Source organism: Coregonus lavaretus (assembly GCF_964263955.1).
Source record: "Coregonus lavaretus genome assembly, contig: HAP1_SCAFFOLD_261, whole genome shotgun sequence".
Lineage (NCBI taxonomy): Eukaryota > Metazoa > Chordata > Actinopteri > Salmoniformes > Salmonidae > Coregonus > Coregonus lavaretus.
In genome coordinates, this window is record NW_028164878.1 from 335,298 (window position 1) to 361,510 (window position 26,213).

At 43.8% G+C, this 26,213-nt stretch overlaps 1 protein-coding gene across 1 annotated transcript in view; it reads left to right on the forward strand.

Annotated features, from left to right (window-relative positions):
• The window catches only part of pfkla (phosphofructokinase, liver a), a 71,054-nt gene that overhangs the window by 41,447 nt on the left and 3,394 nt on the right, over positions 1-26,213 (forward strand). The window contains exons 12-18 of the mRNA XM_084191569.1: positions 6,952-7,015; positions 9,473-9,619; positions 13,613-13,683; positions 13,836-13,923; positions 14,632-14,784; positions 19,042-19,206; positions 19,444-19,505. Coding sequence (XP_084047695.1) covers positions 6,952-7,015; positions 9,473-9,619; positions 13,613-13,683; positions 13,836-13,923; positions 14,632-14,784; positions 19,042-19,206; positions 19,444-19,505 — 750 coding nt within the window. The remainder of the gene's footprint in view (positions 1-6,951; positions 7,016-9,472; positions 9,620-13,612; positions 13,684-13,835; positions 13,924-14,631; positions 14,785-19,041; positions 19,207-19,443; positions 19,506-26,213) is intronic.

Here is a 26,213-nt window from a genome sequence, read left to right on the forward strand (position 1 = left end):
AAAAAAGTATTTGATCCCCTGCTGATTTTGTACGTTTGCCCACTGACAAAGACATGATCAGTCTATAATTTTAATGGTAGGTTTATTTGAACAGTGAGAGACAGAATAACAACAACAACAATCCAGAGAAACGCATGTCAAAAATGTTAGAAATTGATTTGCATTTTAATGAGGGAAGTAAGTATTTGACCCCTCTGCAAAACATGACTTAGTACTTGGTGGCAAAACCCTTGTTGGCAATCACAGAGGTCAGACGTTTCTTGTAGTTGCCCACCAGGTTTGCACGCATCTCAGGAGGGATTTTGTCCCACTCCTCTTTGCAGATCTTCTCCAAGTCATTAAGGTTTGGAGGCTGACGTTTGGCAACTCGAACCTTCAGCTCCCTCCACAGATTTTCTATGGGATTAAGGTCTGGAGACTGGCTAGGCCACTCCAGGACCTTAATGTGCTTCTTCTTGATCCACTCCTTTGTTGCCTTGGCTGTGTGTTTTGGGTCATTATCATGCTGGAATACCCATCCACAACCCATTTTCAATGCCCTGGCTGAGGGAAGGAGGTTCTCACCCAAGATTTGACGGAACATGGCCCCGTCCATCGTCCTTTTGATGCGGTGAAGTTGTCCTGTCCCCTTAGCAGAAAAACACCCCCAAAGCATAATGTTTCCAACTCCATGTTTGACGGTGGGGATGGTGTTCTTGGGGTCATAGGCAGCATTCCTCCTCCTCCCAACACGGCGAGTTGAGTTGATGCCAAAGAGCTCCATTTTGGTCTCAACTGACCACAACACTTTCACCCAGTTCTCCTCTGAATCATTCAGATGTTCATTGGCAAACTTCAGACGGGCATGTATATGTGCTTTCTTGCGCAGGGGGACCTTGCGGGCGCTGCAGGATTTCAGTCCTTCACGGTGTAGTGTGTTACCAATTGTTTTCTTGGTGACTATGGTCCCAGCTGCCTTGAGATCATTGACAAGATCCTCTCGTGTAGTTCTGGGCTGATTCCTCACCGTTCTCATGATCATTGCATCTCCACGAGGTGAGATCTTGCATGGAGCCCCAGGCCGAGGGAGATTGACAGTTCTTTTGTGTTTCTCCCATTTGCGAATAATCGCACCAACTGTTGTCACCTTCTCACCAAGCTGCTTGGCGATAGTCTTGTAGCCCATTCCAGCCTTGTGTAGGTCTACAATCTTGTCCCTGACATCCTTGGAGAGCTCTTTGTCTTGGCCATGGTGAAGAGTTTGGAATCTGATTGATTGATTGCTTCTGTGGACAGGTGTCTTTTATACAGGTAACAAGCTGAGATTAGGAGCACTCCCTTTAAGAGTGTGCTCCTAATCTCAGCTCGTTACCTGTATAAAAGACACCTGGGAGCCAGAAATCTATCTGATTTAGAGGGGGTCAAATACTTATTTCCCTCATTAAAATGCAAATCAATTTATAACATTTTTGACATGTGTTTTTCTGGATATTTTTGTTGTTATTCTGTCTCTCACTGTTCAAATAAACCTCCTTCCCTCAGCCAGGGCATTGAAAATAGGTCAATGAATGCTTTTCCAACAGTCTTGAAGGAGTTCCCACATATGCTGAGCACTTGTTGGCTGCTTTTCCTTCACTCTGCGGTCCAACTTATCCCAAAACATCTCAATTGGTTTGAGGTCGGGGGATTGTGGAGGTCAGGTCATCTGATGCAGCACTCCATCACTCTCCTTCTTGGTAAAAAAGCCCTTACACAGCCTGGAGGTGTGTTGGGTCATTGTCCTGTTGATAAACGAATGATAGTCCCACTAAGTCCAAACCAGATGTGATGGCGTATCGCTGCAGAATGCTGTGGTAGCCACGCTGGTTAAGTGTGCCTTGAATTCTAAATAAATCACAGACAGTGTCACCAGCAAAGCACCCCCACAACATAACACCTCCTCCTCCATGCTTCACGGTGGGAACTACACATGCGGAGATCATCCGTTCACCCACACCGCGTCTCACAAAGACACAGCGTTTGGAACCAAAAATCTCAAATTTGGACTCCAGACCAAGGGACACATTTCCACCAGTCTAATGTCCATTGCTCGTGTTTCTTGGCCCAAGCAGGTCTCTTCTTATTATTGGTTTCCTTTAGTAGTGGTTTCTTTGCAGCAATTCGACCATGAAGGCCTGATTCTCACACAGTCCCCTCTGAACAGTTGATGTTGAGATGTGTCTGTGACTTGAACTCTGTGAAGCATTTATTTGGGCTGCAATTTCTGAGGCTGGTAACTCTAATGAACTTATCCTCTGCAGCAGAGGTAACTCTGGGTCTTCCATTCCTGTGGCGGTCCTCATGAGAGCCAGTTTCATCATAGCGCTTGATGGTTTTTGCGACTGCACTTGAAGAAACTTTCAAAGTTCATGAAATGTTCCGTATTGACTGACCTTCATGTCTTAAAGTGATGATGGACTATTGTTTCTCTTTGCTTATTTGAGCTGTTCTTGCCATAATATGGACTTGGTCTTTTACCAAATAGGGCTATCTTCTGTATACCCCCCACCTTGTCACAACACAACTGATTAGCTCAAACGCATTAAGAAGGAAAGAAATTCCAAAAATTAACTTTTAAAAGACACACCTGTTAATTGAAATGCATTCCAGGTTACTACCTCATGAAGCTGGTTGAGAGAATGCCAAGCGTGCGCAAAGCTGTCATCAAGGCAAAGTGTGGCTATTTGAGGAATCTCAAATATAAAATATATTTTGATTTGTTTAACACTGTTTTGGTTACTACATGATTCCATGTGTTATTTCATAGTTTTGATGTCTTCACTATTATTCTACAATGTAAAAAATAGTAAAAATAAAGAAAAACCCTTGAATGAGTAGGTGTGTCCAAACTTTTGACTGGTACTGTGTGTGTGTGTGTGTGTGTGTGTGTGTGTGTATATATATATATATATATATATATATATATATATATATATATATATATATATATATATATATATATATATATATATATATATATATATATATATATATACACACAACCGTTCAAAAGTTTGAGGTCACTTAGAAATGTCCTTGTTTTCGAAAGAAAAGCCATTTTTTTGTCCATTAAAATAACATCAAATTGATCAGAAATACAGTGTAGACATTGTTAATGTTGTAAATGGCTATTGTAGCTGGAAATCTGTCTCAAGAAGGCCAGTTTTATTGCTTCTTTAATCAGTACAACAGTTTTCTTTCGAAAACAAGGACATTTCTCTAAGTGACCCCAAACCTTTGAACGGTAGTGTGTGTATGTATGTATATGTGTATGTATGTGTATATACATACATACATACATACATACATACATACATACATTCATTCATTCATTCATTCATTCATTCATTCATTCATTCATTCATTCATTCATTCATTCATTCATTCATTCATTCATTCATTCATTCATTCATTCATTCATTCATTCATTCATTCAGTGGGGAGAACAGGTATTTGATACACTGACGATTTTGCAGGTTTTCCTACTTACAAAGCATGTAGAGGTCTGTAATTTTTATCATAGGTACACTTCAACTGTGAGAGACGGAATCAAAAACAAATATCCAGAAAATCACATTGTATGATTTATAAGTAATTAATTTGCATTTTATTGCATGACATAAGTATTTGATACATCAGAAAAGCAGAACTTAATATTTGGTACAGAAACCTTTGTTTGCAATTACAGAGATCATGCGTTTCCTGTAGGTCTTGACGAGGTCTGCACACACTGCAGCAGGGATTTTGGCCCACTCCTCCATACAGACCTTCTCCAAATCCTTCAGGTTTCGGAGCTGTCGCTGGGCAATACGGACTTTCAGCTCCCTCCAAAGATTTTCTATTGGGTTCAGGTCTGGAGACTGGCTAGGCCACTCCAGGACCTTGAGATACTTCTTACGGAGCCACTCCTTAGTTGCCCTAGCTGTGTGTTTCGGGTCGTTGTCATGCTGGAAGGCCCAGCCACGACCCATCTTCAATGCTCTTACTGAGGGAAGGAGGTTGTTGGCCAAGATCTCGCAATACATGGCCCCATCCATCCTCCCCTCAATACGGTGCAGTCGTCCTGTCCCCTTTGCAGAAAAGCATCCCTAAAGAAGGATGTTTCCACCTCCATGCTTCACGGTTGGGATGGTGTTCTTGCGGTTGTACTCATCCTTCTTCTTCCTCCAAACACGACGAGTGGAGTTTAGACCAAAAAGCTCTATTTTTGTCTCATCAGACCACATGACCTTCTCTCATTCCTCCTCTGGATCATCCAGATGGTCATTGGCAAACTTCAGACGGGCCTGGACATGCGCTGGCTTGAGCAGGGGGACCTTGCGTGCGCTGCAGGATTTTAATCCATGACGGCGTAGTGTGTTACTAATGGTTTTCTTTGAGACTGTGGTCCCAGCTCTCTTCAGGTCATTGACCAGGTCCTGCCGTGTAGTTCTGGGCTGATCCCTCACCTTCCTCATGATCATTGATGCCCCACGAGGTGAGATCTTGCATGGAGCCCTAGACCGAGTGTGATTGACCGTCATCTTGAACTTCTTCAATTTTCTAATAATTGCGCCAACAGTTGTTTCCTTCTCACCAAGCTGCTTGCCTATTGTCCTGTAGCCCATCCCAGCCTTGTGCAGGTCTACAATTTTATCCCTGATGTCCTTACACAGCTCTCTGATCTTGGCCATTGTGGAGAGGTTGGAGTCTGTTTGATTGAGTGTGTGGACAGGTGTCTTTTATACAGGTAACGAGTTCAAACAGGTGCAGTTAATACAGGTAATGAGTGGAGAACAGGAGGGCTTCTTAAAGAAAAACGAACAGGTCTGTGAGAGCCGGAATTCTTACTGGTTGGTAGGTGATCAAATACTTATGTCATGCAATAAAATGCAAATTATTTACTTAAAAATCATACAATGTGATTTTCTGGATTTTTGTTTTAGATTCCGTCTACAGACCTCTACATGCTTTGTAAGTAGGAAAACCTGCAAAATCGGCAGTGTATCAAATACTTGTTCTCCCCACTGTATATATATACTCAGCAAAAAAAGAAACGTCCTCTCACTGTCAACCGCGTTTATTTTCAGCAAACTTAACATGTGTAAATATTTGTATGAACATAACAAGATTCAACAACTGAGACATAAACTGAACAAGTTCCACAGACATGTGACTAACAGAAATGGAATAATGTGTCCCTGAACAAAGGGGGGGTCAAAATCAAAAGTAACAGTCAGTATCTGGTGTGGCCACCAGCTGCATTAAGTACTGCAGTGCATCTCCTCCTCATGGACTGCACCTGATTTGCCAGTTCTTGCTGTGAGATGTTACCCCACTCTTCCACCAAGGCACCTGCAAGTTCCTGGACATTTCTGGGGGGAATGGCCCTAGCCCTCACCCTCCGCTACAACAGGTCCCAGACGTGCTCAATGGGATTGAGATCCGGGCTCTTCGCTGGCCATGGCAGAACACTGACATTCCTGTCTTGCAGGAAATCACGCACAGAACGAGCAGTATGGTTGGTGGCATTGTCATGCTGGAGGGTCATGTCAGGATGAGCCTGCAGGAAGGGTACCACATGAGGGAGGAGGATGTCTTCCCTGTAATGCACAGCGTTGAGATTGCCTGCAATGACAACAAACTCAGACCAATGATGCTGTGACACACCGCCCCAGACCATGACAGAGTACAGGCCTCGGTGTAGCGCTCATTCCTTCGACGATAAACGCGAATCCGACCATCACCCCTGGTGAGACAAAACCGCGACCCGAGTGGCGCAGTGGTCTAAGGCACTGTATCGCAGTGCTAGCTGTGCCACTAGAGATCCTGGTTCGAATCCAGGCTCTGTTGTAGCCGGCTGCGACCGGGAGACCCATGGGGCGCCGCACAATTGGCCCAGCGTCGTCCAGGGTAGGGGAGGGAATGGCCGGCAGGGATGTAGCTCAGTTGGTAGAGCATGGCATTTGCAACGCCAGGGTTGTGGGTTCGATTCCCACGGGGGGCCATTATGAAAAACAAAAAATAATAATAATGAATGCACTAACTAACTGTAAGTCGCTCTGGATAAGAGCGTCTGCTAAATGACTAAAATGTAAATGTAAGAGCACTTTTTGCCAGTCCTGTCTGGACCAGCGACGGTGGGTTTGTGCCCATAGGCAACGTTGTTGCCGGTGATGTCTGGTGAGGGCCTGCCTTACAACAGGCCTACAAGGCCTCAGTCCAGCCTCTCTCAGCCTATTGCGGACAGTCTGAGCACTGATGGAGGGATTTTGCGTTCCTGGTGTAACTCAGGCAGTTGTTGTTGCCATCCTGTACCTGTCCCACAGGTGTGATGTTCGGATGTACCGATCCTGTGCAGGTGTTGTTACACGTGGTCTGCCACTGCGAGGACGATCAGCTGTCCGTCCTGTCTCCCTGTAGCGCTGTCTTAGGCGTCTCACAGTACAGACATTGCAATTTATTGCCCCGGCCACATCTGCAGTCCTCACGCCTCCTTGCAGCATGCCTAAGGCACGTTCACGCAGATGAGCAGGGACCCTGGGCATCTTTCTTTTGGTGTTTTTCAGAGTCAGTAGAAAGGCCTCTTTAGTGTCCTAAGTTTTCATAACTGTGACCTTAATTGCCTACCGTCTGTAAGCTGTTAGTGTCTTAACGACCGTTCCACAGGTGCATGTACATTAATTGTTTATGGTTCATTGAACAAGCATGGGAAACAGTGTTTAAACCCTTTACAATGAAGATCTGTGAAGTTATTTGGATTTTTATGAATCATCTTTGAAAGACAGGGTCCTGAAAAAGGGACGTTTCTTTTTGCTGAGTTTATATATATATATATATATATATATATATATATATATATATATATATATATATATAATGAAGTATGTATGTAAATATAATATAATGAACATTTTTATATATGTTTTCTGATTAATATATTTTCATTGTTAGGAGCTTTGAGAACAACTGGAACATGTACAGACTGCTTGCCTTCCAGAAGCCTGCCGTTACCAAGGTAACACTGCCTTAAAATAAACTGAGACACATGACTCCCATGACATGGCTGGCTGTAGACTCCTCCCATCTCTCTTCAGAGAGACATGACTCCCATGACATGGCTGGCTGTAGACTCCTCCCATCTCTCTTCAGAGAGACATGACTCCCATGACATGGCTGGCTGTAGACTCCTCCCATCTCTCTTCAGAGAGACATGACTCCCATGACATGGCTGGCTGTAGACTCCTCCCATCTCTCTTCAGAGAGACATGACTCCCCATGACATGGCTGGCTGTAGACTCCTCCCATCTCTCTTCAGAGAGACATGACTCCCATGGCTGGCTGTAGACTCCTCCCATCTCTCTTCAGAGAGACATGACTCCCATGACATGGCTGGCTGTAGACTCCTCCCATCTCTCTTCAGAGAGACATGACTCCCATGGCTGGCTGTAGACTCCTCCCATCTCTCTTCAGAGAGACATGACTCCCATGACATGGCTGGCTGTAGACTCCTCCCATCTCTCTTCAGAGAGACATGACTCCCATGACATGGCTGGCTGTAGACTCCTCCCATCTCTCTTCAGAGAGACATGACTCCCATGACATGGCTGGCTGTAGACTCCTCCCATCTCTCTTCAGAGAGACATGACTCCCATGACATGGCTGGCTGTAGACTCCTCCCATCTCTCTTCAGAGAGACATGACTCCCCATGACATGGCTGGCTGTAGACTCCTCCCGTCTCTCTTCAGAGAGACATGACTCCCGTGACATGGCTGGCTGTAGACTCCTCCCATCTCTCTTCAGAGAGACATGACTCCCCATGACATGGCTGGCTGTAGACTCCTCCAGTCTCTCTTCAGAGAGACATGACTCCCCATGACATGGCTGGCTGTAGACTCCTCCCGTCTCTCTTCAGAGAGACATGACTCCCGTGACATGGCTGGCTGTAGACTCCTCCCATCTCTCTTCAGAGAGACATGACTCCCCATGACATGGCTGGCTGTAGACTCCTCCCGTCTCTCTTCAGAGAGACATGACTCCCCATGACATGGCTGGCTGTAGACTCCTCCCATCTCTCTTCAGAGAGACATGACTCCCCATGACATGGCTGGCTGTAGACTCCTCCAGTCTCTCTTCAGAGAGACATGACTCCCGTGACATGGCTGGCTGTAGACTCCTCCCATCTCTCTTCAGAGAGACATGACTCCCATGGCTGGCTGTAGACTCCTCCCATCTCTCTTCAGAGAGACATGACTCCCATGGCTGGCTGTAGACTCCTCCCATCTCTCTTCAGAGAGACATGACTCCCGTGACATGGCTGGCTGTAGACTCCTCCAGTCTCTCTTCAGAGAGACATGACTCCCATGGCTGGCTGTAGACTCCTCCCATCTCTCTTCAGAGAGACATGACTCCCATGGCTGGCTGTAGACTCCTCCCATCTCTCTTCAGAGAGACATGACTCCCATGGCTGGCTGTAGACTCCTCCCAACTCTCTTCAGAGAGACATGACTCCCATGACATGGCTGGCTGTAGACTCCTCCCATCTCTCTTCAGAGAGACATGACTCCCATGGCTGGCTGTAGACTCCTCCCATCTCTCTTCAGAGAGACATGACTCCCATGACATGGCTGGCTGTAGACTCCTCCCATCTCTCTTCAGAGAGACATGACTCCCATGACATGGCTGGCTGTAGACTCCTCCCATCTCTCTTCAGAGAGACATGACTCCCCATGACATGGCTGGCTGTAGACTCCTCCCATCTCTCTTCAGAGAGACATGACTCCCATGACATGGCTGGCTGTAGACTCCTCCCATCTCTCTTCAGAGAGACATGACTCCCATGGCTGGCTGTAGACTCCTCCCATCTCTCTTCAGAGAGACATGACTCCCATGGCTGGCTGTAGACTCCTCCCATCTCTCTTCAGAGAGACATGACTCCCGTGACATGGCTGGCTGTAGACTCCTCCCATCTCTCTTCAGAGAGACATGACTCCCATGGCTGGCTGTAGACTCCTCCCATCTCTCTTCAGAGAGACATGACTCCCATGACATGGCTGGCTGTAGACTCCTCCCATCTCTCTTCAGAGAGACATGACTCCCATGACATGACTGGCTGTAGACTCCTCCCATCTCTCTTCAGAGAGACATGACTCCCCATGACATGGCTGGCTGTAGACTCCTCCCATCTCTCTTCAGAGAGACATGACTCCCCATGACATGGCTGGCTGTAGACTCCTCCCATCTCTCTTCAGAGAGACATGACTCCCCATGACATGGCTGGCTGTAGACTCCTCCCATCTCTCTTCAGAGAGACATGACTCCCCATGACATGGCTGGCTGTAGACTCCTCCCGTCTCTCTTCAGAGAGACATGACTCCCATGACATGGCTGGCTGTAGACTCCTCCCATCTCTCTTCAGAGAGACATGACTCCCCATGACATGGCTGGCTGTAGACTCCTCCCATCTCTCTTCAGAGCGACCACACGCTAGCGGTGCTGAATGTGGGTGCTCCAGCAGCAGGGATGAATGCAGCGGTCCGGTCGGCTGTCAGAGTTGCGCTGGCCTACGGTCACAAGGTCTACTCTGTCAACGACGGCTTCGAGGGGCTGGCCAATGGAGCGGTGAGGATATATTCTCCTTAAGATACAACACTAATGGATGAAGAGAGAGAGAGTAGATTGATTCAGCAGTATTATCCCAGTTTATTCTCTTAATGTAACATGATATAATAATCCATGTGGTGATAATCCATGTGGTGATAATCCATGTGGTGATAATCCATGTGGTGATAATCCATGTGGTGATAATCCATGTGGTGATTTGTATTTATTAAGGATCCTCTAGTCTTCCTGGGGTCCAGCAACATCAAAGCAGTTATATACAGTAAAAAATATTACATGACATTTCATAACCCTTTTCAGAATACATGTAGTGTGTTCCCTCAGACCACTACTCTACTATCACATATCTACAATACAACACCCATGTGTACAGTGGCTTGCGAAAGTATTCACCCTCCTTGGCATTTTTCCTATTTTGTTGCCTTACAACCTGAAAAAAAAAAAATATATATATATACTGCTCAAAAAAATAAAGGGAACACTAAAATAACACATCCTAGATCTGAATGAATGAAATAATCTTATTAAATACTATTTTCTTTACATAGTTGAATGTGCTGACAACAAAATCACACAAAAATGATCAATGGAAATCAAATGTATCAACCCATGGAGGTCTGGATTTGGAGTCACCCTCAAAATTAAAGTGGAAAACCACACTACAGGCTGATCCAACTTTGATGTAATGTCCTTAAAACAAGTCAAAATGAGGCTCAGTAGTGTGTGTGGCCTCCACGTGCCTGTATGACCTCCCTACAACGCCTGGGCATGCTCCTGATGAGGTGGCGGATGGTCTCCTGAGGGATCTCCTCCCAGACCTGGACTAAAGCATCCGCCAACTCCTGGACAGTCTGTGGTGCAACGTGGCGTTGGTGGATGGAGCGAGACATGATGTCCCAGATGTGCTCAATTGGATTCAGGTCTGGTGAACGGGCGGGCCAGTCCATAGCATTAATGCCTTCCTCTTGAAGGAACTGCTGACACACTCCAGCCACATGAGGTCTAGCATTGTCTTGCATTAGGAGGAACCCAGGGCCAACCGCACCAGCATATGGTCTCACAAGGGGTCTGAGGATCTCATCTCGGTACCTAATGGCAGTCAGGCTACCTCTGGCGAGCACATGGAGGGCTGTGCGGCCCCCCAAAGAAATGCCACCCCACACCATGACTGACCCACCGCCAAACCGGTCATGCTGGAGGATGGTGCAGGCAGCAGAACGTTCTCCACGGCGTCTCCAGACTCTGTCACGTCTGTCACATGTGCTCAGTGTGAACATGCTTTCATCTGTGAAGAGCACAGGGCGCCAGTGGCAAATTTGCCAATCTTGGTGTTCTCTGGCAAATGCCAAACGTCCTGCACGGTGTTGGGCTGTAAGCACAACCCCCACCTGTGGACGTCGGGCCCTCATACCACCCTCATGGAGTCTGTTTCTGACTGTTTGAGCAGACACATGCACATTTGTGGCCTGCTGGAGGTCATTTGCAGGGCTCTGGCAGTGCTCCTCCTTGCACAAAGGCGGAGGTAGCAGTCCTGCTGCTGGGTTGTTGCCCTCCTACGGCCTCCTCCACGTCTCCTGATGTACTGGCCTGTCTCCTGGTAGCGCTTCCATGCTCTGGACACTACGCTGACAGACACAGCAAACCTTCTTGCCACAGCTCGCATTGATGTGCCATCCTGGATGAGCTGCACTACCTGAGCCACTTGTGTGGGTTGTAGACTCCGTCTCATGCTACCACTAGAGTGAAAGCACCGCCAGCATTCAAAAGTGACCAAAACATCAGCCAGGAAACATAGGAACTGAGAAGTGGTCTGTGGTCACCACCTGCAAAACCAGTCCTTTATTGGGGGTGTCTTGCTAATTGCCTATAATTTCCACCTGTTGTCTATTCCATTTGCACAACAGCATGTGAAATTTATTGTCAATCAGTGTTGCTTCCTAAGTGGACAGTTTGATTTCACAGAAGTGTGATTGACTTGGAGTTACATTGTGTTGTTTAAGTGTTCCCTTTATTTCTTTGAGCAGTGTATTTAAAAAAAAAATGTGTGAAACAAACAAGAAATTAGACAAAATAACAGAGAACTTGAGCGTGCATAACTATTCACCCCCGCAAAGTCAATACTTTGTAGAGTCACCTTTTGCAGCAATTACAGCTGCAAGTCTCTTGGGGTATGTCTCTATAAGCTTGGCACATCTAGCCACTGGCAAAACTGCTCCAGCTCCTTCAAGTTGGATGGGTTCCGCTGGTGTACAGCAATCTTTAAGTCATACCACAGATTCTCAATTGGATTGAGGTCTGGGCTTTGACTAGGTCATTCCAAGACATTTAAATGTTTCCCCTTAAACCGCTTGAGTGTTGCTTTAGGGTAATTGTCCTGCTGGAAGGTGAAACTCCGTCCCAGTCTCAAATCTCTAGGAGACTGAAACAGGTTTCCCTCTAGAATTCCCCTGTATTTAGCGCCATCCATCATTCCTTCAATTCTGACCAGTTTCCCAGTCCCTGCCGATGAAAAACATCCCCACAGCATGATGCTGCCACCACCATGCTTTACTGTGGGGATGGAGTGATGAGAGGTGTTGGGTTTGCGCCAGACATAGCGTTTTCCTTGATGGCCAAAAAGCTCAATTTTAGTCTCATCTGACCAGAGTACCTTCTTCCATATGTTTGGGAAGTCTCCCACATGGCTTTTGGCGAACACCAAACGTGTTTGCTTATTTTTTCTGGCCACTCTTCCGTAAAGCCCAGCTCTGTGGATTGTACGGCATAAAGTGGTCCTATGGACAGATACTCTAATCTCCGCTGTGGAGCTTTGCAGCTCCTTCAGGGTTATCTTTGGTATCTTTGATTAATGCCCTCCTTGCCTGGTCTGTGAGTTTTGGTGGGCGGCCCACTCTTGGCAGGTTTGTTGTGGTGCCATATTCTTTCCATTTTCTCTTTGTAGGACTGTGTCCCTCCTGTAGACTTTTGACTTGGGGTTTGAAGAGACCTCTGGTGGCATGTCTTGTGGGGTATGCATGGGTGTCCGAGCTGTGCGCCAGTCGTTCAAACAGACAGTTCGGTTCATTCAGCTTGTCAACACTTCTTACAAAAACGAGTAATGATGAAGTCAATCTCTCCTCCACTTTGAGCCATGAGAGATTGACATGCATGTCATTAATATTAGCTCTCCATGTACATTTAAGGGCCAGCCGTGCTGCCCTGTTCTGAGCCAATTGTAATTTTCCTAAGTCCTTTTTTGTGGCACCTGACCACAAGACTGAACAGTAGTCCAGGTGTGACAAAACTAGGGCCTGTAGGACCTGCCTTGTTGATAGTGCTGTTAAGAAGGTAGAGGAGCGCTTTATTATGGACAGACTTCTCCCCATCTTAGCTACTGTTGTATCAATATGTTTTGACTATGACAGTTTACAATCCAGGGTTACTCCAAGCAATTTAGTCACATCAACATGGTCAATTTACACATTATTTATTACAAGATTTAGTTGAGGTTTAGTGAATGATTTGTCCCAAATACAATGCTTCTATAAGTGTGCTCAAAGTCTGTTGTCAATTTGTTTACTGTAAAATAGCATTGTATCTGGTCAAACAATTTTTTCCCCAATAGTTTACTAAGGGTTGGTAACAGGCTGATTGGTCGGCTATTTGAGCCAGTAAAGGGGGCTTTACTATTCTTAGGTAGGGGAATGACTTTTGCTTCCCTCCAAGCCTAGGGGCACACACTTTCTAGTAGGCTTAGATTGAAGATATGGCAAATAGGAGTGGCAATATCGTCCGCTATTATCCTCAGTAATTTTCCATCCAAGTTGTCAGACCCCGGTGGCTTGTCACTGTTGATAGACAACAATCATTTGTTCACTTCTTCCACACTCACTTTTCGGAATTCAAAATGACAATGTGATAATCCATGTGGTGATAACTGTGACAATCCTGACTGCACATTTTTCAAATTTGGACAATAAAGATATTGACTGGCGTGTGTTCTTCCTCTACCAGGTGACAGAGATGGAGTGGCACAGTGTGGCTGGATGGACTGGCCAGGGTGGATCTCTTCTGGGGACTAAAAGGTCTGTTGTTTAGAATGACGAATAGGGGGAAATCAGTTGGTAGTTTGTATTCAATGTGGTTATTGGTGTGCCCCTTTTTCAAAATAGGAAGATGTCCTCCTGAATTGTGTTTGGGAAACTGTGTATTCTCAGTCTGCCTTTGTGTTCTACAGAACCCTCCCCAGTACTTGCATGGAGAAGATAGTGGACACCATCAACAAGTTTAAAATCCAGGCTTTGCTGGTCGTTGGGGGATTTGAGGTACCAGTTACAGACCAACAGAACATTTATATTGAAATTGGTGTTAGTATTCCCTGATGGCGTACATGGCGGGCGCGCTGCATCAGATCATTGATTTTAAAAGGCCTCCCTCCTCACAATGTTGTTTAGTCACTTATTTTACATTTACATGTTAGTCATTTATCAGACGCTCTTATCCAGAGCCACTTACAGTTAGTGAGAATCGTGGGAATCGAACCCACAACCCTGGGGTTGCAAACGCCATGCTCTACCAACTGAGCTACGTCCCTGCCGGCCATTCCCTCCCATACCCTGGACGACGCTGGGCCAATTGTGCGCCGCCCCATGGGTCTTATGTTTTGTTATGTTAATTGATCTTTCTAATGTAACTATTTCATTTTAGAGTTCATGTCGTCAGCTGTTAGAAAGACTAAACAATCTGACTGTGTTGGTGTGTGGTGTCTTCCCTCGTGGTGTCTTCCCTCGTGGTGTCTTCCCTCGTGGTGTCTTCCCTCGTGGTGTCTTCCCTCGTGGTGTCTTCCCTCGTGGTGTCTTCCCTCGTGGTGTCTTCCCTCATGGTGTCTTCCCTCATGGTGTCTTCCCTCATGGTGTACTCCCTCATGGTGTACTCCCTCATGGTGTACTCCCTCATGGTGTCTTCCCTCATGGTGTGTTTTGTCTTCCCTCATGGTGTGTTTTGTCTTCCCTCATGGTGTGTTTTGTCTATAGGCATACGAGGGCGTGCTGCAGCTGTATGATGCTCGTGGTGGATTTGATGAGTTGTGTATCCCCATGGTGGTGATCCCTGCCACCATCAGTAACAACGTGCCCGGGACAGACTTCAGTCTGGGGTCAGACACGGCTGTCAATGCTGCCATGGAGGTCAGTCTGATTTGATGAAGGATAAAACACAATAAAACCCAAAGGGTCATTTTCCAGTGTGGTCGTCTCTGGCAACAAGATGGCAGGTGAATCTAGATTGACACTATAAACTCAATTTAAAACATGAGGCCGACCAGATGTCAAGACAAGGCCCCTTCCCATGAGGCCGACCAGATGTCAAGACAAGGCCCCTTCCCATCTCCAACTCTGCTCCCTCAGCAGTGCCTGTTTTAGCAGAGTAACATCACACAGAGGCCTCATAATAGTTTATATGTTAGTAAGTTAAATCACCAGTTGAAACAATAATGAAGTGGACTTCCTGTTTCGGTAAATAGCTGAGGGATGGGTCTGGAGAAATATTATAGTTTTAACCATGTTAATAGTTTTAACCATGTTAATAGTTTTAGACAATCTGGACCCTTTCTTTCTAAAACTAGCCGCCGAAATTGTCGCAACCCCTATTACTAGCCTGTTCAACCTCTCTTTCGTAACGTCTGAGATCCCCAGAGATTGGAAAGCTGCCGCGGTCATCCCCCTCTTCAAAGGGGGTGACACTCTAGATCCAAACTGTTACAGACCCATATCCATCCTGCCCTGCCTTTCAAAAGTTTTTGAAAGCCAAGTCAACAAACAGATCACCGACCATTTCGAATCCCACCGTACCTTCTCCGCTATGCAATCCGGTTTCCGAGCTGGTCATGGGTGCACTTCAGCCACGCTCAAGGTCCTAAACGATATTATAACCGCGATCGATAATAGATAGTACTGTGCAGCCGTTTTCATTGACCTGGCCAAGGCTTTCGACTCTGTCAACCACCGCATTCTTATTGGCAGACTAAATAGCCTTGGTTTCTCAAATGACTGCCTCGCCTGGTTCACCAACTACTTCTCAGATAGAGTTCAATGTGTCAAATCGGAGGGCCTGTTGTCTGGACCTATGGCAGTCTCTATGGGGGTGCCACAGGGTTCAATTCTTGGGCCGACTCTTTTCTCTGTGTATATCAATGACGTCGCTCTTGCTGCTGGTGACTCTCAGATCCACCTCTACGCAGACGACACCATTTTGTATACATCTGGCCCTTCATTGGACACTGTGTTAACAAACCTCCAAACGAGCTTCAATGCCATACAACACTCCTTCAGTAGCCTCCAACTGCTCTTAAACACTAGTAAAACTAAATGCATGCTCTTCAACCGAACGCTGCTTGCACCCGCCCACCCGACTAGAATCACTACTCTCGACGGGTCTGACCTAGAGTATGTGGACAACTACAAATATCTAGGTGTCTGGTTAGACTGTAAACTCTCCTTCCAGACTCACATTAAGAATCTCCAATCCAAAGTTAAATCTAGAATCGGTTTCCTATTTCGCAACAAAGCCTCCTTCACTCATGCTGCCAAACATGCCCTCGTAAAACTGACTATCCTACCGATCCTTGACTTCGGCGATGTCATTTACAAAATAGCCTCCAACACTCTACTCAGCAAATTGGATGTTGTCTATCACAGTGCCATCCGTTTTGTCTCCAAAGCCCCATATAATACCCACCACTGTGACCTGTACGCTCTTGTTGGCTGGTCCTCACTACATATTCGTCGCCAAACCCACTGGCTCCAGGCCATCTATAAATCACTGCTAGGCAAATCCCCGCCTTATCTTAGCTCATTGGTCACCATAGCAACACCCACCCGTAGTCTGCGCTCCAGCGGGTATATCTCACTGGTCATTCCCAAAGCCAACACCTCCTTTGGCCGCCATTCCTTCCAGTTCTCTGCTGCCAATGACTGGAACAAATTGCAAAAATCTCTGAAGCTGGAGACTCTTATCTCCCTCACTAACTTTAAGCATCAGTTGTCAGAGCAGCTTACCGATCACTGCACCTGTACACAGCCCATCTGAAATTAGCCCACCCAACTACCTCATCCCTATATTGTTATTTATTTTGCTCTTTTGCACCCCAGTATCTCTATTTGCACATCATCTCTTGCACATCTATCATTCCAGTGTTAATACTAATTGTAATTATTTTGCACTATAGCCTATTTTATTGCCTTACCTCCATAACTTGCTAAATTTGCACACTGTATATTATATGTATTTCTGTTGTATTTTTGACTTTGTTTTGTTTTACCCCATATGTAACTCTGTGTTGTTGTTTTTATCTCACTGCTTTGCTTTATCTTGGCCAGGTCGCAGTTGTAAATGAGAACTTGTTCTCAACTGGTTTACCTGGTTAAATAAAGGTGGAAAAAAAAAAAAAGAAAAAAAAAACATGTTTATAGTTTTAACCTTGTTAATAGTTTTAACCTTGTTAATAGTTTTAACCATGTTAATAGTTTTAATTGATAGTTTTAACCATGTTAGTTTTAACCATGGTAATAATTGTAACCATTTTTTAACCATGTTTATAATTGTAACCATGTTAGTTTCAACCATGTTAGTTTTAACCATGTTTATAGTTGTAACCATGTTAATAGTTTTAACCATGTTTATAGTTTTAACCATGTTAATAGTTTTAATTGATAGTTTTAACCATGTTAGTTTTAACCATGTTTATAGTTTTAACCTTGTTAATAGTTTTAACCTTGTTAATAGTTTTAACCTTGTTAATAGTTTTAACCGTGTTAATAGTTTTAACCATGTGTATAGTTGTAACCATGTTCATAGTTGTAACCATGTTCATAGTTGTAACCATGTTCATAGTTTTAACCTTGTTAATAGTTTTAACCTTGTTAATAGTTTTAAACATGTTTATAGTTGTAACCATGTTTATAGTTGTAACCATGTGAATAGTTTTAACCATGTTTATAGTTGTAACCATGTGAATAGTTTTAACCATGTGTATAGTTTTAACCATGTTTATAGTTGTAACCATGTGAATAGTTTTAACCATGTGTATAGTTTTAACCATGTGTATAGTTTTAACCATGTTTCTGATTTTATCCATGTTAATAGTTTTATCCATGTTTATGGTTTTAACCATGTGTATAGTTTTAATTGATCATTTTAACCATGTTAGTTTTAACCATGGTAATAATTTTAACCATGTTTATAGTTTTAATTGATAGTTTTAACCATGTGTATAGTTTTAACCATGTGTATAGTTTTAACCTTGTTAATAGTTTTAACCATGTGTATAGTTTTAACCTTGTTAATAGTTTTAACCTTGTTAATAGTTTTAACCATGTGTATAGTTTTAACCATGTGTATAGTTTTAACCTTGTTAATAGTTTTAACCATGTGTATAGTTTTAACCATGTTCATAGTTTTAACCATGTTAATAATTGTAACATGTTTATAGTTTTAACCATGTTTCTGGTTTTATCCATGTTAATGGTTTTATCCATGTTTATAGTTTTAACCATGTGTATAGTTTTAATTGATCGTTTTAACCATGTTAGTTTTAACCATGGTAATAATTTTAACCATGTTTATAGTTTTAATTTATAGTTTTAACCGTGTGTATAGTTTTAACCGTGTGTATAGTTTTAACCGTGTGTATAGTTTTAACCGTGTGTATAGTTTTAACCGTGTGTATAGTTTTAACCGTGTGTATAGTTTTAACCATGTTTTGAGGCTATACAGTGTTTGTTTACATTTACTTTGTTTACAAACAAAGGAGTAAAACAAACTTATATTTGGGGTTCTGATGGGGTACGACAGTTCTGATGGATGTAGAAACTGCAGATTGACCCTTTAATCTATTTTAGTTGTGTGTCTCTAACCTGCCCGTCTGTCTGTCTGTCATGTGTCTGTCTGTCTGTCTGTCTGTCTGTCTGTCTGTCTGTCTGTCTGTCTGTCTGTCTGTCATGTGTCTGTCTGTCTGTCATGTGTCTGTCTGTCTGTCATGTGTCTGTCTGTCTGTCTGTCTGTCATGTGTCTGTCTGTCATGTGTCTGTCTGTCTGTCATGTGTCTGTCTGTCATGTGTCTGTCTGTCTGTCATTCGTCTGTATGTCATGTGTCTGTCTGTCTGTCATGTGTCTGTCTGTCTGTCATGTGTCTCTGTCTGTCATGTGTCTGTCTGTCATGTGTCTGTCTGTCTGTCATTCGTCTGTCTGTCTGTCTGTCTGTCTGTCATGTGTCTGTCTGTCTGTCATGTGTCTGTCTGTCTGTCTGTCATGTGTCTGTCTGTCTGTCATGTGTCTGTGTGTCTGTCATTCGTCTGTCTGTCTGTCATGTGTCTGTCTGTCTGTCATGTCTGTGTGTCTGTCATTCGTCTGTCTGTCATGTGTCTGTCTGTCCCCTCCTCTCTTAGAGTTGCGATAAGATTAAGCAGTCAGCTACGGGGACCAAGAGGAGGGTGTTCGTAGTGGAGACTATGGGAGGGTACTGTGGTTACCTGGCAACCACCACCGGTATCGCTGTGGGAGCGGACGCTGCTTACATCTTCGAGGACCCCTTCAACCTCCAGGACCTAAAGGTGAGATCCAGGCTGCAGCTGAAATAGCACCCTATTCCCTACTCTGGTCAACAGTAGTGCACTAATAGAGTTCCATTTCAGACACTCACACAGTCTTCAATTAGACGGCTGTGCTCATTATCCCAGATAGACCACGGAGTCATTTTATATGGATATACTGGAGGCTTCCTGAACAGAGTGATAAATGATCCATGTAGTCTTAATAAATACACCTCTGGAATGACCCTGCCCTTTCAGACTAACGTGGAGCATCTCACAGAGAAGATGAAGGAAGACATCCAGAGGGGTCTCGTGCTGAGGTAAGACATCATTACATCTTTATAGAGGTAAGACAAGACATCATTACATCTTTATAGAGGTTATCAACAAGACATAATTACATCTTTATAGAGGTTATCAACAAGACATCATTACATCTTTATAGAGGTTATCAACAAGACATCATTACATCTTTATAGAGGTTATCAACAAGACATAATTACATCTTTATAGAGGTTATCAACAAGACATCATTACATCTTTATAGAGGTTATCAACAAGACATTACATCTTTATAGAGGTTATCAACAAGACATCATTACATCTTTATAGAGGTTATCAACAAGACATCATTACATCTTTATAGAGGTTATCAACAAGACATCATTACATCTTTATAGAGGTAAGACAAGACATCATTACATCTTTATAGAGGTTATCAACAAGACATAATTACATCTTTATAGAGGTTATCAACAAGACATCATTACATCTTTATAGAGGTTATCAACAAGACATCATTACATCTTTATAGAGGTTATCAACAAGACATCATTACATCTTTATAGAGGTTATCAACAAGACATCATTACATCTTTATAGAGGTTATCAACAAGACATCATTACATCTTTATAGAGGTTATCAACAAGACATCATTACATCTTTATAGAGGTTATCAACAAGACATAATTACATCTTTATAGAGGTTATCAACAAGACATCATTACATCTTTATAGAGGTTATCAACAAGACATCATTACATCTTTATAGAGGTAAGACATGACATCATTACATCTTTATAGAGGTTATCAACAAGACATCATTACATCTTTATAGAGGTAAGACATGACATCATTACATCTTTATAGAGGTTATCAACAAGGTAGGTGAAGGTAGGAAACATCTCCACCTCGCTGATCCTCAACACTGGGGCCCCACAAGGGTGCGTGCTCAGCCCCCTCCTGTACTCCCTGTTCACCCATGACTGCGTGGCCAAGCACGCCTCCAACTCAAATCATCAAGTTCGCAGATGACACAACAGTAGTAGGCTTGATTACCGACGAGACAGCTTACAGGGAGGAGGTGAGGACCCTGGCAGAGTGGTGCCAGGAAAATAACCTCTCCCTCAATGTCAGCAAAACAAAGGAGCTGATCGTTGACTTCAGGAGACAACAGAGAGAGCACGCCCCTATTCACATCGACGGGACCGCAGTGGAGAAGGTGAAAAGCTTCAAGTTCCTCGGCGTACACAGCACTGACAATCTGCGCCTCTTCAACCTCAGGAGGCTGAAGAAATTTGGGTTGGGCCCTAAGACCCTCACAAACTTTTACAGATGCACAATTGAGAGCATCCTGTCGGGCTGTATCACCGCCTGGTATGGCAACTGCACCGCCCGCAACCGCAGGGCTCTCCAGAGGGTGGTGCGGTCTGTCCAACGCATCACCGGGGGCACACTGCCTGCCCTCCAGGACACCTACAGCACCGATATCACAGGAAGGCCAAAAATATCATCAAGGACATCAACCACCCGAGCCACGGCCTGTTGACCCCGCTATCATCTAGAAGGCGAGGTCAGTACAGGTGCATCAAAGCTGGGACCGAGAGACTGAAAAACAGCTTCTATCTCAAGGCCATCAGACTGTTAAACAGCCATCACTAGCCGGCCTCCACCCGGTTACTCAACCCTGCACCTTAGCAGCTGCTGCCCTATACACATAGACATGGAATCACTGGTCACTTTAATAATGGAACACTAGTCACTTTAATAATGTTTACATACTGCTTTACTCATCTCGTATGTACAGTCGTGGTCAAAGGTTTTGAGAATGACACAAATATTAATTTTCACAAAGTCTGCTGCCGCAGTTTTTATGATTGCAATTTGCATATACTCCAGAATGTCATGAAGAGTGATCAGATGAATTGCAATTAATTGCAAAGTCCCTCTTTGCCATGAAAATGAATTTAATCCCAGAAAAACATTTCCACTGCATTTCAGCCCTGCCACAAAAGGACCAGCTGCCATCATGTCAGTGATTCTCTCGTTAACACAGGTGAGAGTGTTGACGAGAACAAGGCTGGAGATCACTCTGTCATGCTGATTGAGTTAGAATAACAGACTGGAAGCTTTAAAAGGAGGGTGGTGCTTGAAATCATTGTTCTTCCTCTGTTAACCATGGTTACCTACAAGGAAACTAGTGCCGTCATAATAATAATAATAATATGCCATTTAGCAGACGCTTTTATCCAAAGCGACTTAGTCATGCGTGCATACATTTTTGTGTATGGGTGGTCCCGGGGATCGAACCCACTATCTTGGCGTTACAAGCGCCGTGCTCTACCAGCTGAGCTACAGAGGACCACATTACTTTGCACAAAAAGGGCTTCACAGGCAAGGATATTGCAGCTAGTAAGATTGCACCTAAATCAACCATTTATCGGATCATCAAGAACTTCAAGGAGAGATGTTCAATTGTTGTGAAGATGGCTTCAGGGCGGCCAAGAAAGTCCAGCAAGCGCCAGGACCGTCTCCTAAAGTTGATTCAGCTGCGGGATCGGGGCACCACCAGTGCAGAGCTTGCTCAGGAATGGCAGCAGGCAGGTGTGAGTGCATCTGCACGCACAGTGAGGCGAAGACTTTTGGAGGATGGCCTGGTGTCAAGAAGGGCAGCGAGGAAGCCTCTTCTCTCCAGTAAAAACATCAGGGACAGACTGCTATTCTGCAAAAGGTACAGGGATTGGACTGCTGAGGACTGGGGTAAAGTCATTTTCTCTGATGAATCCCCTTTCCGATTGTTTGGGGTATCCGGAAAAAAGCTTGTCCGGAGAAGACAAGGTGAGCGCTACCATCAGTCCTGTGTCATGCCAACAGTAAAGCATCCTGAGATCATTCATGTGTGGTGTTGCTTCTCAGCCAAGGGAGTGGGCTCACTCACAATTTTGCCTAAGAACACAGCCATGAATAAAGAATGGTACCAACACATCCTCCGAGAGCAACTTCTCCCAACCATCCAAGAACAGTTTGGTGACGAACAATGCCTTTTCCAGCATGATGGAGCACCTTGCCATAAGCCAAAAGTGATAACTAAGTGGCTTGGGGAACAAAACATCGACATTTTGGGTCCATGGCCAGGAAACTCCCCAGACCTTAATCCCATTGAGAACTTGTGGTCGATCCTCAAGAGGCGGGTGGACAAACTAAAACCCACAAACTCCAAGCATTGATTATGCAAGAATGGGCTGCCATCAGTCAGGATGTGGCCCAGAAGTTAATTGACAGCATGCCAGGGCGGATTGCAAAGGCCTTGAAAAAGAAGGGTCAACACTGCAAATATTGACTCTTTGCATAAACTTAATGTAATTGTCAATAAAAGCCTTTGACACTTATGGAATGCTTGTAATTATACTTCAGTGTACCATAGTAACATCTGACAAAAATATCTAAAAACACTGAAGCAGCGAACTTTGTGAAGACCAATACTTGTGTCATTCTCAAAACTTTTGACCTCGACTGTATATACTGTATTCTATTCTACTGTATTTTAGTCAATGCCACTCTGACATTGTTCGTCCTAATATTTATATATTTCTTAATTCCATTATTTTACTTTTAGATTTGTGTGTATTGTTGTGAATTGTTAGATACTACTGCACTGTCGGAGCTAGAAGCACAAGCATTTCGCTACACCCGCAATAACATCTGCTAAATATGTGTGTGACCAATACAATTTAATTTAATTTGAGCAAGTCATCATTACATCTTTATAGAGGTTAGAAATAAGGAGTTCATTAATTATTATTTATCTCTTAATTGCCAGCCTAGCAACTCATTGAAAGCCTTATTTAGTGATATAAACAATAAATGTTTAATATACTTAATGAAACAGTAAAGACGGTGAAGTAGCGTCTCTGACAGGGAAGTAGCGTCTCTGACAGGGAAGTAGCGTCTCTGACAGGGAAGTAGAGTCTCTGACAGTGAACTAGCGTCTCTGACAGGGAAGTAGCGTCTCTGACAGGGAAGTAGCGTCTCTGACAGTGAAGTAGCGTCTCTGACAGTGAAGTAGCGTCTCTGACAGGGAAGTAGCGTCTCTGACAGGGAAGTAGCGTCTCTGACAGGGAAGTAGCGTCTCTGACAGGGAAGTAGCGTCTCTGACAGGGAAGTAGCATCTCTGACAGAGAAGTAGCGTCTCTGACAGGGAAGTAGCGTCTCTGACAGGGAAGTAGCGTCTCTGACAGTGAAGTAGCGTCTCTGACAGTGAAGTAGCGTCTCTGACAGGGAAGTAGCGTCTCTGACAGGGAAGTAGCGTCTCTGACAGGGAAGTAGCGTCTCTGACAGGGAAGTAGCGTCTCTGACAGGGAAGTAGCGTCTCTGACAGGGAAGTAGCGTCTCTGACAGGGAAGTAGCGTCTCTGACAGGGAAGTAGCGTCTCTGACAGGGAAGTAGCGTCTCTGACAGGGAAGTAGCGTCTCTGACAGGGAAGTAGCGTCTCTGACAGGGAAGTAGCGTCTCTGACAGGGAAGTAGCGTCTCTGACAGTGAAGTAGCGTCTCTGACAGTGAAGTAGCGTCTCTGACAGGGAAGTAGCGTCTCTGACAGGGAAGTAGCGTCTCTGACAGGGAAGTAGCGTCTCTGACAGGGAAGTAGCGTCACTGACAGTGAAGTAGCGTCTCTGACAGGGAAGTATCGTCTCTGACAGTGAAGTAGCGTCTCTGACAGGGAAGTAGCGTCTCTGACAGGGAAGTAGCGTCTCTGACAGGGAAGTAGCGTCTCTGACAGGGAAGTAGCGTCTCTGACAGGGAAGTAGCGACAGGGAAGTAGCGTCTCTGACAGTGAAGTAGCGTCTCTGACAGTGAAATTGCGTCTCTAACAGGGAATTAGCGTCTCTGACAGGGAAGTAGCGTCTCTGACAGGGAAGTAGCGTCTCTGACAGTGTGGAACCTCGTCAAATCGTGCCGGATAAGATCACTCCACAGCTTGAAATGTCACCAATGGCACGGTCAAATTGGTACCTTTTCTGTGGTGCAGATGGTTTGTATGTTGTCAAGCAGGGTGGTCACATGTTGTCAAGCAGGGTGGTCACATGTTGTCAAGCAGGGTGGTCACATTTGTCAAGCAGGGTGGTCACATGTTGTCAAGCAGGGTGGTCACATGTTGTCAAGCAGGGTGGTCACATGTTGTCAAGCAGGTTGGTCACTAGTTGGAGCCGATGACAGTGAAGGAAGCAATACTGCAAAGCAAGCACAGTGATGTATCTATAGGACAGTTAATATAATGAATTATAGGATCTCTCTTACATCTGTCTCTATAGGACAGTTAATATAATGAATTATAGGATCTCTCTTACATCTGTCTCTATAGGACAGTTAATATAATGAATTATAGGATCTCTCTTACATCTGTCTCTATAGGACAGTTAATATAATGAATTATAGGATCTCTCTTACATCTGTCTCTATAGGACAGTTAATATAATGAATTATAGGATCTCTCTTACATCTGTCTCTATAGGACAGTTAATATAATGAATTATAGGATCTCTCTTACATCTGTCTCTATAGGACAGTTAATATAATGAATTATAGGATCTCTCTTACATCTGTCTCTATAGGACAGTTAATATAATGAATTATAGGATCTCTATGGTTCTGTCTCTATAGGACAGTTAATATAATGAATTATAGGATCTCTCTTACATCTGTCTCTATAGGACAGTTAATATAATGAATTATAGGATCTCTCTTACATCTGTCTCTATAGGACAGTTAATATAGTGAATTATAGGATCTCTATGGTTCTGTCTCTATAGGACAGTTAATATAATGAATTATAGGATCTCTCTTACATCTGTCTCTATAGGACAGTTAATATAGTGAATTATAGGATCTCTCTTACATCTGTCTCTATAGGACAGTTAATATAATGAATTATAGGATCTCTCTTACATCTGTCTCTATAGGACAGTTAATATAATGAATTATAGGATCTCTCTTACATCTGTCTCTATAGGACAGTTAATATAGTGAATTATAGGATCTCTATGGTTCTGTCTCTATAGGACAGTTAATATAATGAATTATAGGATCTCTCTTACATCTGTCTCTATAGGACAGTTAATATAGTGAATTATAGGATCTCTCTTACATCTGTCTCTATAGGACAGTTAATATAATGAATTATAGGATCTCTCTTACATCTGTCTCTATAGGACAGTTAATATAGTGAATTATAGGATCTCTCTTACATCTGTCTCTATAGGACAGTTAATATAATGAATTATAGGATCTCTCTTACATCTGTCTCTATAGGACAGTTAATATAATGAATTATAGGATCTCTATGGTTCTGTCTCTATAGGACAGTTAATATAATGAATTATAGGATCTCTCTTACATCTGTCTCTATAGGACAGTTAATATAATGAATTATAGGATCTCTCTTACATCTGTCTCTATAGGACAGTTAATATAATGAATTATAGGATCTCTCTTACATCTGTCTCTATAGGACAGTTAATATAATGAATTATAGGATCTCTCTTACATCTGTCTCTATAGGACAGTTAATATAATGAATTATAGGATCTCTCTTACATCTGTCTCTATAGGACAGTTAATATAATGAATTATAGGACCTTTCTGGTTCTGTCTCTATAGGACAGTTAATATAATGAATTATAGGATCTCTCTTACATCTGTCTCTATAGGACAGTTAATATAGTGAATTATAGGATCTCTCTTACATCTGTC